At 35.1% G+C, this 15,468-nt stretch overlaps 2 protein-coding genes and 1 long non-coding RNA gene across 4 annotated transcripts in view; 1 reads left to right on the forward strand and 2 right to left on the reverse strand.

The window, feature by feature from the left end:
* Positions 1 to 549: 549 nt before the first annotated feature.
* LOC127862740 (uncharacterized) lies at positions 550 to 4,931 on the forward strand. 2 transcript variants are annotated; one of them, XR_008040778.1, is made up of 5 exons: positions 550 to 589; positions 985 to 1,068; positions 1,567 to 1,740; positions 2,520 to 3,371; positions 4,477 to 4,931. It is a non-coding gene; the product is annotated as an uncharacterized LOC127862740 (long non-coding RNA). The 2 variants fall into 2 exon arrangements; XR_008040777.1 differs by lacking the exon at positions 4,477 to 4,931 and having other exon boundaries at positions 2,520 to 3,822.
* Positions 4,932 to 5,341: 410 nt separating this feature from the next.
* Positions 5,342 to 9,360, reverse strand: LOC127862735 (uncharacterized). Its single transcript, XM_052401995.1, has 4 exons — positions 9,146 to 9,360; positions 8,907 to 8,985; positions 7,371 to 7,453; positions 5,342 to 6,735 (listed from the first exon to the last, which is right to left on the reverse strand). Exons 1-4 carry the CDS (start codon positions 9,166 to 9,168, stop codon positions 6,486 to 6,488), a joined length of 435 nt encoding a protein of 144 aa, XP_052257955.1. The 5' UTR covers positions 9,169 to 9,360; the 3' UTR covers positions 5,342 to 6,485.
* Positions 9,361 to 10,261: 901 nt separating this feature from the next.
* Positions 10,262 to 15,468, reverse strand: part of LOC127862734 (trifunctional enzyme subunit beta, mitochondrial-like) — a 37,547-nt gene continuing 32,340 nt past the window's right edge. The window contains exons 14-15 of the mRNA XM_052401993.1: positions 12,073 to 12,237; positions 10,262 to 11,080 (exon numbers count right to left, since the gene is read on the reverse strand). Coding sequence (XP_052257953.1) covers positions 11,039 to 11,080; positions 12,073 to 12,237 — 207 coding nt within the window. The 3' untranslated portion in view covers positions 10,262 to 11,038. The remainder of the gene's footprint in view (positions 11,081 to 12,072; positions 12,238 to 15,468) is intronic.

Here is a 15,468-nt window from a genome sequence, read left to right on the forward strand (position 1 = left end):
TCTGTAGAGGATCTTCTTTACAACGGTACCATTATAATTAATATCGGACGAATAATAATGAAGTTATAACCATTTATATCGGTTCCGGGTTTTCTTCTCGGCATTTGCGTGTGTAAAAAAAAACGTTAAAACAGGCCGACTTTGTCCGCGATTTACAGGCCGACTACGACCCTGCCATAAAATATTTTGATATGGTTAGAATCTGTAGAGGATCTTCTTTACAACGGTACCATTATAATTAATATCGGACGAATAATAATGAAGTTATAACCATTTATATCGGTTCCGGGTTTTCTTTTCGGCATTTGCGTGTGTAAAAAAAAACGTTAAAACAGGCCAACTTTGTCCGCGATTTACAGGCCGACTACGACCCTGCCATAAAATATTTTGATATGGTTAGAATCTGTAGAGGATCTTCTTTACAACGGTACCATTATAATTAATATCGGACGAATAATAATGAAGTTATATCCATTTATATCGGTTCCGGGTTTTACCATAAAGATTTCCGGATAGTTCCGGGTTTTATACCTCGCCCACACAAACAAACAAAATGGCGGAGGCTTCGAAATCTACAATGAGCGTACCAGTAAGAAAATATGGTTTTTTGATTTAATCAAATATAATATATTAAGATTCCGATCTTATTTTATTTAATTCAACAAGATGAGTTTATCTGCCGTCGAATGTTAGCGGATTGTTGGTCTTTACCTTGCAATTCGACGCTAAATGTCGCTGGTTTACAAATTAGACCATAGTAGACGACTCCAATGCATGAAAATGAGAATCAATTTAACGTATTTTGATTTTATGATTTTCTCTTTTGACTTTTGAATTTTGTGTTGTTTATTTTGCAATGTACGTTTTACATTAACTTTTAAATTTTGCTAATAGAAGCCAGTGGATTCTTCCACAGTAAATTCGTGCCCAGATCCTAAAGCACAAATAAGTCAGTGAGTGTATTATTTATGTTTTTTTATTTAGGCCAAAACAGAGGGAGAGATGAGAAGAAGTAAATGCGTGAGACAGCCATCTAAGAGAATGTTGTATTCTCAGGACACAGATTCAGTAAGTTTATTTTAATGCTCTTGTGTGTACACATTTTAATTATGTGCCAGTTATTCGATAAATTCTCCCACCTGGTCAACCGGAGGGGTATAGTGAATTATGTATATCTATTTGTGACCAGACGAACTAAGAAGAAATAATAATATCACCCTTGTCCGCTCTGTGTTGATAAATGCAGGTTTGACTATAACCCATTATGATTTACAAGTTAGAACTATTATTGTAAAGGCCTGAGAGTTGAACAGTCACCTTGGCTAAGAATAGTAGGACTTTTTGCTTTTTTTTCACAATATTTAGGTCCGAAATCTGTGGATGTAGGCTGTGGTTGCAAATAACATGTAGTAAATCAAGAAATGCACTATAACTCATGTGATTAGGTCATGACATTGACATCATGATTTTGTCATTTTAGGGTTACTCTTTTTGCTATTATTTATTAGATTTTCTGCATTACTTGGTTTTTTATCAAATGCATGATGTTTTATTTGTTACACTCAGGATTCAAGTCTACAGAAGAGTTAAGGAAAACGTCCTGCCAGAAAGATCCAGAAAGTTGATACATTAGCAACAATAACTAAGTGGTGCTCTTGTCACAGATGCCCACAATACGAGAGAGTGGAAGATCGAGTTTGCTGTGGGATGGTCCCAGAATTATGCTCAAGTCACAGACCTGTGAGTAAGATTCATGTATTATGAGTTTCTGTAACTGAATATCTTAAGTTTTGCAGCGTCATATTGTGTTATAACAAGGACTAAGAAATGGGTCAATAATGTTCTACCATGCAAACCTATTAAATATCCCATCTTAAAAATTAATCCTGCTATAAAGGCAATTTTGTCATGTGGGAAAATCATTTACTGAATCATTATTGGCTTATTAAAATGAATGTCAGCTAATGCCAACAAAGATGCTAAGTTCTAAGACATTGTGTAGTTGTTTGTCATCTTGCTATTTTATTCAATGCAATTTATGTTTTTACATGAGTAAAGAAAGGATTACTCTTTTTTTGCTTAAAAATTGTTAAGTTTGCATACCATTTCAATATTTTATACTCCATTGATCCATTGCATTGATACCATCAACACCTTTCCACCCCTTTATATGAGTCGCGTCCTTAGAAAATTGGGCATAATGCATGTGCGTAAAGTGTCGTCCCAGCTTAGCCTGTGCAGTCTGTACAGGCTAATCAGGGATGACACTTTCCGCCTAAATGGGATTTTTGCTAAGAAGAGACATTTTAACGAAAAATGTCATAAAAGCGGAAGGTGTTGCCCCTGATGAGCCTGTGTGGACTGCACAGGCTAATCTGGGACGACACTTTACGCACATGGATTATGTCCAGTTTTCTCAGAACAAGGCTCATATAATCTAGTGTGCTGTCTCACTGACTGCTGATTGGAGTTACATTTGCCAGAAGTTTATAGTAAAATCTGTTACAATTTCTTTGTAGGAGATGACTCTTTCGGTGCTGGATAGGATGACCCTCTACAGTCAGCAGCAGTATCAACAAGATGTGTTTTCCTTTTATGCAGAGACACTAGAAGATGTCAATAAATCTTTCAGACATGCTGCATACAGACAATTTACCATCTTAATGCATGAGAATAACTGTCCCAGCATGTTGTGTTAAATTAATAAGGGAGAAGTTTCCTAGTCCTTAAGGCCAGTATACAGGCTTCGTACCAGGTGAAGGCCCAGTGTTCTAATAATTTTGCATATTTATGCCCCCCTTCGAAGAAGAGGGGGTATATAGTTTTGCACATGTTGGTCCTTCCACCAGATGGTTTCGGGATGATAACTTAAGAACGCTTAGGCCTAGGATCATGAAACTTCATAGGTACATTGATCATGACTGGCAAATAACCCCTATTGATTTTCAGGTCACTAGGTCAAAGGTCAGTGACTCGAAACAGTAAAGCGGTTTCCGGATGATAACTCAAGAATGCATACGCCTAGGATCTTGAAACTTCATAGGTACATTGATCACGACTGGCAGAGGACCCCTTTAGATTTTCCGGTCACAAGGTCAATGTCACAGTGACTCAAAACAATAAAATGGTTTCCAGCTGATAACTCAAGAATGCTTACGCCTTTTGATCATGAAACTTCATATCTACATTGATAATGACTGGCAGATGACCCCTTTTGATTTTCAGGTCACTAGGTCAAGGTCACAGTGACTCGAAATAGTAAAATGGTTTCCTGATGATAACTCAAGAATAATTAGGCCTAGGATCAGGAAACTTCATAGGTACATTGATCATGACTGACAGATGACCCCTATTAATTTTCAGGTCACTATGTCAAAGGTCAAGGTCACAGTGACAAAAAACGTATTCACACAATAGCTGCCACTACAACTGACAGCCCATATGGGGGGCATGCATGTTTTACAAACAGCCCTTGTTGCTATTCTTTTTCATTTATCAGACATAGAACTTTTCTTAGTTTTGATTATTTTTTGTTCTGGCTCCTTTTTTGAAACAATTATATTTATGCAAATCATTTGAGTTATGCTTAATCATTTGGATTTTTCAGTTCTATGCATTTTGTTTTGAAAAATCAATTTGTGTGAAATGTGCTAGTTTATTATTAAAACTTGCACAGCAGTTTTTACATTTGTATGCTTACTTTGGTGTCATTTGAATGAAATGCCACGAGTACTCTGGATTGTAAGATGAAAGAAATAAAAGAAGCAATGACATATTTCTTAAAAATACTATGTAAATAAACTAATTGAAAATCAAAATTCATTTCTTGTATACTTATTTTATTTTCTTGTTTGAACTTAATAGTTTGATTTTTACACTTTTTAGCTCACCTGAACACAATGTGCTCATGGTGAGCTTTTGTGATCGCCTTTTGTCCGTCGTGCGGCGTCTACATTTGCCTTGTTAACACTCTACAGCCGTACAGGCCACATTTATTGCCCAATCAAAAGATTGGTCTCAAGGATATTTTGGATGAGTTCAAAAATGGTAACGTTTGCTTGAAAAGACCGTTCATAAAAACAGTCAATAGTGTATTACCTGTTTTTATTTTTTATATCTTTTGCTTTTATTCAATTTTAAGTTTGCATTTTGATTTTTTTATTATGCCCCCCTTCGAAGAAGAGGAGGTATGTTGTTCGGTCAGTCGGTCCGTCCGTCCACCGAATGGTTTCCGGATTATAACTCAAGAACACTTACGCCTAGGATCATGAAACTTCATAGGTACATTGATCATGACTGGCAGATGACCCCTATTGATTTTTAGGTCACTAGGTCAAAGGTCAAGGTTACGGTGACTCGCACAGAAAAATGGTTTCCGGATGATAACTCAAGAACGCTTAAGCCTAGGATCATGAAACTTCATAGGTACATTGATCATGACTCGCAGATGACCCCTATTGATTTTCAGGTCACTAGGTCAAAGGTCAAGGTGACTCGACACAGTAAAATAGTTTCCGGATGATAACTCAAGAAAGCTTACGCCTAGGATCATGAAACTTCATAAGTTCATTGATCACGACTCGCAGATGACCCCTATTGATTTTCAGGTGACTAGGTCAAAGGTCAATGTCACAGTGACAAAAAACGTATTCACACAATGGCTGCCACTACAACTGACAGCCCATATGGGGGGCATGCATGTTTTACAAACAGCCCTTGTTTATTTTTATTTCGAGTCATTTTGTTTCACACTTGATATTTGTTAGATTAGGTTTCTTAAAATACATTTTAAACATGACATATGCTAATGCATGATTAAACATTTCGAAATCAATAAAAAAGCAACAAGTTGCTGTTGAAATTAAAAAAAATAGTATCTTATTATTGTTCAACCATGTTTTGTATATTGTGTGCTTTCTTTATGTAGTAACCTGTGCAGACCATCTACATTTTAGCTCAGCCGATTTTTTCCTATCTATTAAATTGATATACAATTGAGGTATTTTATTCAGTGTGATATGAACTTGATCCATGCATTGAAGTTTGATTTTTTTTTACAAATTTTGTATTATATTCATCTGGTGTCAGAAAATGGATTGAACTCAATACATGCACATAGAAATGTGACAGGAGTTGAGAACTCATTGAAGTTGGTTCGAGTGTATGATGCTGGCATTTAATTATTTAGGTGATTTGCATTTCAAAAGAGAATGGCCATTAAAAAGTATTAAATGTTGATGTGTAAATAGAACACTGAGGCATATCTGGATACACTATCACATTCATAGTATCGATAATTAAAGAGGAAACTACTCTCGAGGTCAATTATAAGAGGCTTAGAGACATTGACTACAATGGTTTATTAAATACAGGTAATAAAGAAGGCAATGAAAAACACATATCGATAATCAAACAAAAAACTAAACATTTTGTAAGAAAAATTGTGTTTTTTACATGTGTAACAAGAAACCGGTGTAGACTGGTGATGCTCCCCAAAAGTGTTTTTTTGTCACAATATTGTACTATATATTCAGATAAAAGGAAACGTCTTAAGGGGCATAACTGTGGACAAAATTATACGATGAATGGATTAAAGCTTCATTGAATTCCGGTCAGTAGTTGGGGAGAAATAGCCTGGACAAGAATTGCACTATATGTACAGTTTATAGAAAATTTCAAAGGGCCATAACTCTGTGAAAAATCATCCGACCAGAACCGGCTGATAATATGCACATCTCCTGTTGGTAGTGAAGCTTCCCATCAAGTTTCATTGAATTACTGTAATAAGTTGCAGAGAAATAGCTCGGACAAGCATTGCACTATATGTGCAATGGAAAATTTCAAAGGGCCATAACTCTGTGAAAAATCATCCGATGAGAACCGGCTGATAATATGCACATCTCCTCTTGGTAGTGAAGCTTCCCATAAAGTTTCATAGAATTCCAGTCATTAGTTGCTGAGAAATAGCCCGGACAAGAATTGCACAATATGTACAATGGAAAATTTCAAAGGGCCATAACTCTGTGAAAAATCATCTGAAGAGAACCGGCTGATAATATGCACATCTCCTCTTGGTAGTGAAGCTTCCCATAAAGTTTCATTGAATTACGGTCATTACTTTCTGAGAAATAGCCTGGACAAAAATTGTGCACAGACGGACACTCAGACGGACAGACGAAGCGGCAACTATATGCTCCCCCCAAAATAAATTTTGGGGGAGCATAAAAATGTATTGATAAAAAACGCACAAAATATAACATAAAAAAATTATTTTATGCTAAATTCAATATTAAAACTTCCTAAAAAATGTAATTGCATTGTACAACCAAGAGCATTCATTATTTATAACATAATGTAAGATTGTACATTTTCAAAACACTTCTAAAATTATATTTACACTAAAGATGTGAAACTTAATAGTTATCTAACAAAGATAACTTCTGCGTCAACTTCAAATGAATATCAAACACGTCTTGGGCAACAATTCATTTTTTCGCTTTTCTCAATCTAGAGACATGCTGATCTCTAAGTATTGATGTAGGTGGAGGGGTGACGGGGGCTATAGTTGACCTAATTCTTTTGGAGTCTTCAGGCAGCTGTTCACATTTGCCACTTATTCTTTTCTTGCCTATGGTGAATTCATTTATAACTTCAGTGATCAAACCGGTTATGTATGTTTTTTTCACAGGCCTTGTGCTCCAATTACAAGCAGCTTTTGAGTACACCTTTTTTCTCCTGAAAGATTGTTTTATAACTGACATGATGTTTGAAAAAATGAAATGACAATTGCTAAAACAAAACAAAAGAATAAAGATCTATAGACAATATATAACCATAATATAAATTTACTGATTCAGTGCATACTTTGCTGCAGTAGTTCTTTTATGACAGAAGCATTGTTTGCAAAATGTATACTTATTATTCATATCACATGAATGTGTCAAATTTGAGCTTAAATACATCATGTTTGTAAATTCAATTTGATTATTAATAATAAAAACTTTCAATAAGTAATCATAAATCTGTAAATTGATCCTTACAATTCAAAATTTAATAAAAACAGGAAATGTGTTTGTCAGAAACACTATCTCCCCTACTGCGCCACTTTGATTTATTTTTTTTATCATTTGGTAGGTTCAGATGAACTCTTTAAAGCTTATTACTTCTCTTGAATTTGTTTTTTTTTACCTTGACCTTGAAGGATTATCTTGACCTTTTACCACTCAAAATGTGCAGCTCCATGAGATACACATGCATGCCAAATATGAAGTTACTATCTTCAATATTGCAAAAGTTATGGCAAAATGTTAAAGTTTGACGCAAACAAACACACAAACCAACATACAGGGCGAAAACAATAATATAAATACCTCTCATTTCCTTCTTTGTCCAACAAAACAGGACGATTCAAGTGTTTTGAATAATCTATTGCTGCTAACTGACACCTGCACAGCTGAAAAAAATAATTTTAGAAATGAAACTCAGAAAATATCATGCAACTCATCATGTGAAAATCTGCCTTTAGGACTTTGATGATGTTACACTAGATATGAACTAATTCAACACCAATGTCTTGACATATTCATAATCAGAATTCATTTCTTGATTAACTACTAGTACTAGTTGTTTAAACATCCTGTGAACAAAAATACAAAAATCCTGTTCATAAATAATTTTACTATCACATGATGAAACAAGAGCACCGCGTTACAGGTGCCACGCTAGGCTTCGAAAGCTTGTCATAATTTTTTTTTAGAGGTCACAGGGACATTGACCTTTGACCTTGTGACCGAAAAATGGGTGTGGCGTGTAGAACTCATCAAGGTGAATCCACATTTGAAGTTTCAAAGTTGTAGGTGGAATCACTTTGATTGTAGAGCAAAATGTAAAAGTTTTAGCACGACGCCGGCGGACAACAAGACAACGAGCAGCTGGCTGACGACACAACAACGACGAGCTGGCTATGACAATACCTCGGGTTTTCTCCGAAAACAGCGGAGCTAAAAATATATTCATATTTTAGTCATTCAGGCAGTTTATTACGAGACTTGTCACAAAGGGTACATCATTTTTAACCAGGTTTTTTAACCAGGTTTTCCGAAGGAAAAAACTGGTTATTAGATTGGTGAATGCGGGCGGGCTGGCTGGCTGGCGGGCTGGCTGGCTGGCTGAATAAGCTTGTCCGGGCCATAACTATGTCGTTCATTGTCAGATTTTAAAATCATTTGGCACATTTGTTCACCATCATTGGACGGTGTGTCGCGCGAAATAATTACGTCGATATCTCCAAGGTCAAGGTCACACTTTGAGTTCAAAGGTCAAAAATGGCCATAAATGAGCTTGTCCGAGCCATAACTATGTCGTTCATCGTCAGATTTTAAAATCATTTGGCACATTTGTTCACCATCATTGGACGGTGTGTCGCGCGAAATAATTACGTCGATATCTCCAAGGTCAAGGTCACACTTTGAGTTCAAAGGTCAAAAATGGCCATAAATGAGCTTGTCCTGGCCATAACTATGTCATTCATTGTGAGATTTTAAAATCATTTGGCACATTTGTTCACCATCATGGGACAGTGTGTCCCACGAAAGAATCACGTCAATATCTCCAATGTCAAGGTCGCCACGACTAAAAATAGATTTAAAAAAAAAAAATAACTTACAAAGGGGGTAAATTTTTTTTGGTCATTTCAAAAGTTCAGTTTGAGTTTTCTCCCTTTATCAGATTTTTTTTTCACAATGAACACCTGGTTTTGTGACAATTTTGTCCCTTGTTACACTATTAAAATGTAATTCTCAAAAAGAAAGAGCATAAATTCCTTTGTTCAATGAATGAGCATGTGTTCATAAAAAAAAGAAACACTTTAACAAGTGTATTTTTTAAACATTTAACTTTTTATTTACCTGAAGGCTGAAAGCATTTCGCTTTGGTTTGGAGCGTATCAAAAGATGATTGTTGAAGCTCTCTAGTTCAGAAGTAGTTCTGAAATTTAAAAGCATTGTACATTTCTAAAACAAATCTTTTATACTTATAAGGGTTTGTGTGTGTGTAAGTCAAATCGTGTTCATTATATAGCAAAATAATTACGGGAATTTATAGAAAAGTAGCTATGAAACACAAACTGAAAATGAAGAAGACTTACGCATCGATCAATATTTCCATCATTTTCTCGTCCTTTTCAATCCCAGTAGCTTCTTTAACTCTTCTCCATCGATCACACTGAATACCAATGTCTATTATCCTTTCCCTTTTATTACGCCTGTACCTTGCATCTCTTGTTTTTTTTTAGTCTTAGCGCTAGCACTTGTTTTTGTCCGAACCATCTTGAATTCTTTTCGACCACATATTCGTATTTGTGAAAAGTGATTTTCCAATAAAAATATTGATTTAAATATGAAGTATATTTTATTGGTTTATCAAAAATATTCAATGAAAATCAATTATTTGCTCAACAAGCTAAATCTCTTTCTTTAGAAATAATGTAATTTCTATCAAAGATCTATTAATATTAATTTTTGTTTCTATGCCAAAAATAAATGACAGTACCATGTACCACGTGACTTGTCAGCTGATTTTCAGCTACATTTATTTTTAGGTCAAAAACGTCGAGCGGCGTTTTTGAAATATAATATGGAATTCCCATCCGCTTGGGCTTATGTGTTGGTTTGTGTTATACTTCCTTTAGTCTGCTTTGAGTTTTTATTTCCTAAATCAAAGGCGATAATCGTTTTTAATATCTAAAACAATAATTTTATATTTTGTTCAGACCATAATCCATTGGACAGTCCCTTTAACATGATGCACCTCATAACAAAAACGATGGTAACCTTTCTATCATGTGTAATATTTCTAACATGGTAAACACAAAGTCTTAAGTAGTTTTCCTGCAATATTTGGTATGCACACATAACCAACATGATTATAACTATTCATTGCATATATTCCAAGCTAAAATACTCGATATTCATTTGGTGCATTTTAACTTGTGTATATTCCAGGGTGTACAAAACTGGGAATAACTCGTACAAAATTGTTATCACTGCCTGTAATATTTCTTATATGTTAGCCTGTTCTCCATCTCTGCAAGTTTAATGCAGCCAAATTTTATTTACGATCAACCAGCTTAAGGTCAAGGTCAAAGTTAGGCTGTTAATGTTTGAAAGGTGTCAAGTCTAGAAAAATGTGTACAAGTACATTGAGATGGACAAGTACTGTGCTCAATATCAAATACATGAAATCACAAAGGCAAAAAGAAAAATTAAATATTGGTCATGTTTTTATTGTGCATTTCATTGTCCAATACACATATTTACAACTTAAATGAGTATGAAAATAGTTTTGGAAAACACAATGAACATAGAGCATTATAAATGTTCATATTATATATATAGAACAAATAGGTTATAATGTACAAACCACCGCCACAAACATCATTTTTCACATATTGATGACACAAAATTCTCAAATAGAAATGCTTTCCTGAAGCTTGCAGTTATTTACCAAATACATCATCTGGTATATTAATCATCTAATATTCAATATAATAAACAATTAAGGATACTCATACAAATACAAACAGAGGTATTGGGATTATGTTCCACATGTGGCATAATGAGTAGTGGTAAATGTCTGTCTTTCATTTGATAGTTAATATACAATTCAAACCAGCATCCAGTTTATAGAATAATCCATGTAATTAAAACATGAATGAGGCTAATGAACAAATCATGTTTGCAATGACTAAAGAACAATAAAATAGAAAAAAATATTGACTGATTGTTATTAAATCTCGGAGACAAGTTTTTTATGAACCACTACTATTAAAAGAAAACTGTTAGAATTTCAATCATACTGTCAACAAATTTAACTTGCCATTTTGTTCTTAACAATTCATAAATAATTTATTTCTGTTTTTAATAAAAGAATGATTTGTTATTTTAACATATCACACATATTCTCATGTTGTTCTGTCCCGCTACATTAGCATTGTACATGAACATCACAGTCATTGCATTGCCATGGTCGGTCAAGCAGGTCACTTTGATGACGGGTAACGTTCCACTATCATGCCATGACCCTGAAATCAACACAGAAAACGCATTACACAGTGAAAGCATGGAATCAACAATTCATACAATAAGTCAGCAGTCTTATGCGAAAATGGGTCTAAAGGCATATGCTGCCAGAGCAGACAGCACATTCATGAAGCCTGGTCAGGAGCTACTCTGATAGCTTTTAACCCTTTGCATGCTGGGAAATTTGTCGTCTGCTAAAATGTTGTCTGCTGAATTTCTAAAATAAGCATTTTCTTCGATTTTTTTTTCCAAAGAATACTATCAGAATAGCAAACAGTTTGGATCCTGATGAGACGCCACGTTCTGTGGCGTCTCATCTGGATCCAAACTGTTTACAAAGGCCTTCAAAATTCGGTTCCAGCACTGAAAGAGTTACCGGGTAAGTCACACAGGGTTCAGTGGTCTCATAAATGGACAGCGTAGCTCCTGACCAGACTGCGCTAATGCGCACGCTGGTTTGGAGCTACATGGCATGAGACCCATTTTGACATGACTTGGCTCAAATTACAGTGATCATTGGCACTATCAGTATAACCAGGAAACAAGTCAGAAGTATTTGTTATCATGTAAACAACTGGTTGATAAAAGGAATGTGAATGAACTATTAAAAGAACCCGCCTCCACCCAAAAATGTATTTTTGCCTTAAAAACCACACATAATAAATCTTGACATTTGAAATTTCCCTCAGAATTAATCCTTGCCATTCAATATAGAGTAGCGAAAATTCAAGCATGGCTTAATTTGATTGGAAATGTCATTTTGTAAAATATTTAAATTTAACTCACATTGCCATTCTAAAGCTAAGACATATAATAAGTACTCTTTTAACTACATATAGTAAGTAAAATCAAATGGCCTGGGTTGTGCCAACAATTTCATTAGGATAGTTACTACATGTAGATATATTGAAAGAATAATTGCAACTCTAAAAACAATCTTCTGGAGCAGGCAATCTGCAAAAAATTATTAAACGTCCCGATGTTCTTTACTTACAATGCCACCTGCCGCGCAGGCTGCTACCAGCGCATACTGCCCATTTTCTTTGATCAGCCTGTTGGCTGCAGTGGTTACTAGACGTACACCTGTGGCTCCAAACGGATGACCCAACGATAGAGATCCTCCCCATAGATTAAACTTGTCCATTTTTGGCGCTCCAACCTAAAAATTAAATATATATGAGTCGCGTTCTGAGAAAATGGGGCATAATGCATGTGTGTAAAGGGTCGTCCCATATTAGCCTGTGCAGTCCACACAGGCTAATCAGGGACGGCACTTTCCGCCTAAATTGGATTTTTGCTAAGAAGAGACTTCATTTAAACGAAAAATACCATGAAAGCGGACTGCTCAGGCTAATCTGGGACAACACTTTAAGCACATGCATTATGCCCAGTTTTCTCAGAACGCGACTCAAATATATATTAGTTTTTACCTTCACCAAGATGAAGAATATTTGTGTAATAAAAGAATTTTCAAAGGGCTCATAACTCTCCATGCAATCAAAGCCATTCTCTTGACGGGATGTTTATGCGAAGATCTTTGTGGATGGTTGTCAAATATCTGTTTTCTTAGACATACAGTTTTATCGCTTTTCTACTTAGATACGTATTTTTACGCATTTGTAGTCCTTAAGAAAGTTACAATTAATTAAATGCCTTTCTTACAAAATTCAAGTTTAAAGGCTTCATTTCCAACCCTTAGTTACTAATGAGCAGCAAACAGCATAAAACCTGAACAAAACCTACCGGCTCCACCATTGTTAGAAATTCCACCATTGTCAGACTATTTTTTTTATTTGTTGCAATACCAACCAGAATTTTTAACGTAGGAACAAAATGAAATGACGTGCATAATGTTCATATTGCCATCTATCCATGTTCCAAGTTTCATGAAAATATATTAAGAACTTTCAAAGTTATCGCAGGATCCAGAAAACCACCATTTTCAGCAGTATTTCTAGTCTATTTGTTGCCATAGCAACCAGAATTTTTGATGTAGGAACAAAATGAAATAACGTGAATAATGTCCATATTGCCATCTATCCATGTTCCAAGTCTCATGAAAAAATATTAAGAACTTTTAAAGTTATTGCAGGATCCAGAAAACCACCATTTTCAGCAGTATTTCTAGTCTATTTGTTGCCATAGCAACCAGATTTTTTGGCGTAGGAACAAAATGAAATGACGTGCATAATGTCCATATTGCCATCTATCCATGTTCCAAGTTGCATGAAAAAAAATTAAGAACTTTTAAAGTTATCGCAGGATCCAGAAAACCACCATTTACAGCAGTTTTTCTAGTCTATTTGTTGCCATAGCAACCAGAATTTAAGACTTAGGAACAAAATGAATTGACTAGCATAATGTCCATATTGCCATCTATCAATGTTCCAAGTTTCATGAAAAAATATTAAGAACTTTTAAAGTTATCGCAGGATCCAGAAAATTGTGACAAACTGACGGACTGACGGACACACCGAGCGCAAACCATAAGTCCCCTGCGGTGAAACCGGTAGGGGACTAATAAAAGTTTGGTAACCATCCAAAACAAGAGCACGCCTTGCGGGTGCAGACCGCTCATCTATTTTTCTTTTTAAAGGTGAAGGGAACTATCTCAATACTTCAATCAAAAAAGATGGATGGGCGGGGTGGAGAGGAGTGTATAGTGTGGGGGTGTGGTCACTTATTACATTATCTTACAAAAATAAGAAATAAAAATGCAAAAACAAAGTAAAAATATTAAAAAATTTGGGGGGGGGGGGATTCTTGGGTGGGATAGTTGGACGGTCTTTCAAAAATAAAATAATAAAAAATAAAAATAAATATTATTGTTTTTTAAACATTTTTAAAAAAAAATTGGGGGGGGGGGGGTCGGGGGGGTATAGTGTGGTTGTTTATAAAATGATCTTTTAAAAAAAATGAAAAAAAAATGTTGTTTTTTTTTGGGGGGGGGGGGGGAAGATTCGGGGGGGGGGGCATGGGGGATGGTTTGGGTGGAGTCTATTGTAGTATGTCATGTAAGAGTTGTTTTTGTCAAAGTTTCATTCAAATCTGATCATAAATAACAAAGTCATGGCAATTTTTGCAAAATTTAATTATTTGACCTTGAGAGTCAAGGTCATTCAAAGGTCAAGGTAAAATTCAACTTGCCAGGTACAGTACCCTCATGATAGTATGAAAGTATTTGAAGTTTGAAATCAATAGCCTTGATACTTAACAAGTAAAGTGGATGTAAACACAAAATTTAACCGTACATTCAAAGTTACTAAGTCAAAAAAGGGCCATAATTCTGTCAAAATGACAACCAGATTTATGCAACTTGTTCCGTACAGTCCCCTTATGATAGTTTGTGAGTGTTCCAAGTTTGAAAGCAATAGCTATGATACTTTAGGAGTAAAGCGGCCTAAAACACAAAACTTAACGAAAATGTTGAATTATAAAGGGGCCATAATTCTGTCAAAATGCCAGTCAGAGTTACATAACTTTGTATACACAGTCCCCTTATGATAGTAAGTAAGAGTCGCAAGTATGAAAGCAATAGCTTTGATACTTTAGGAATAAAGTGGACCTTTTCAATTTTCTAAGTATAAAAAGGGCACATCATTCTTTCAAAATGCACGCCAGAGTTATCTAACTTTGCCTGCCCAGTCCCCTCATGATAGTAAGTAAGTGTACCAAGTTTGAATGCAATAGCTTTGATGCTTTATGAGAAAAGTGGACCTAAACACAAAACTTAACCAAATTTTTAATTTTCTAAGTATAAAAAGGGCACATACCGTAATTCTGTCAAAATGCACACCAGAGTTATCTAACTTTGCCTGCCCAGTCCCCTCATGATAGTAAGTAAGTGTACCAAGTTTTAATGCAATAGCTTTGATACTTTATGAGAAAAGTGGACGTAAACACAAAACTTAACCGGACGCTGACGCCGACCCTGACCCCGACGCCAAGGTGATGACGATAGCTCATTATTATTTTTTTTAAATAGATGAGCTAAAAATCTTTACACCAGCCTTTATTTCTGTCCATGACGTTGCTAACAATTGGTACATACATCCTTATTGAATTAATGTAAAATGTTGCAACTGAAAACGTTATGGTATATAAACATTCATTTAAAACAGTTAATTTTGTATTACTGAATTTAAATTGCACAGCCGTTTTTTTCTTTATGACATATTTACACATTTATTTATTATAAGCACAATCTTGACCTTTACATTTGTTTCACTCATATGAAAATCCCAAAGTATGCACAAACGAGATATGCCACTAATCCATATGTTTAGATATTGTCTATCAATATGTTGATAGTGAAATTTATATGGTAAAGCTCTGACAGAAGAAGCGCAATGCAAACCATGTATTTCTTCTTATGTTAGCTGAATAAAAA

This window comes from Dreissena polymorpha, chromosome 16, assembly GCF_020536995.1.
Source record: "Dreissena polymorpha isolate Duluth1 chromosome 16, UMN_Dpol_1.0, whole genome shotgun sequence".
In the NCBI taxonomy this organism is placed as follows: domain Eukaryota; kingdom Metazoa; phylum Mollusca; class Bivalvia; order Myida; family Dreissenidae; genus Dreissena; species Dreissena polymorpha.

What these genes read in the sequence shown, in the direction of transcription:
- LOC127862735 (XM_052401995.1), bottom strand. Translation starts at nt 9,168, where the DNA reads ATGATGGAAATATTGATCGATGC. An exon ending in ATGGAAATATTGATCGATGC is followed by an intron (nt 8,986 to 9,145) that starts GTAAGTCTTCTT and finishes TTTAAATTTCAG; the next exon opens with AACTACTTCTGAACTAGAGA. An exon ending in GACAAAGAAGGAAATGAGAG is followed by an intron (nt 6,736 to 7,370) that starts GTATTTATATTA and finishes ACAATCTTTCAG; the next exon opens with GAGAAAAAAGGTGTACTCAA.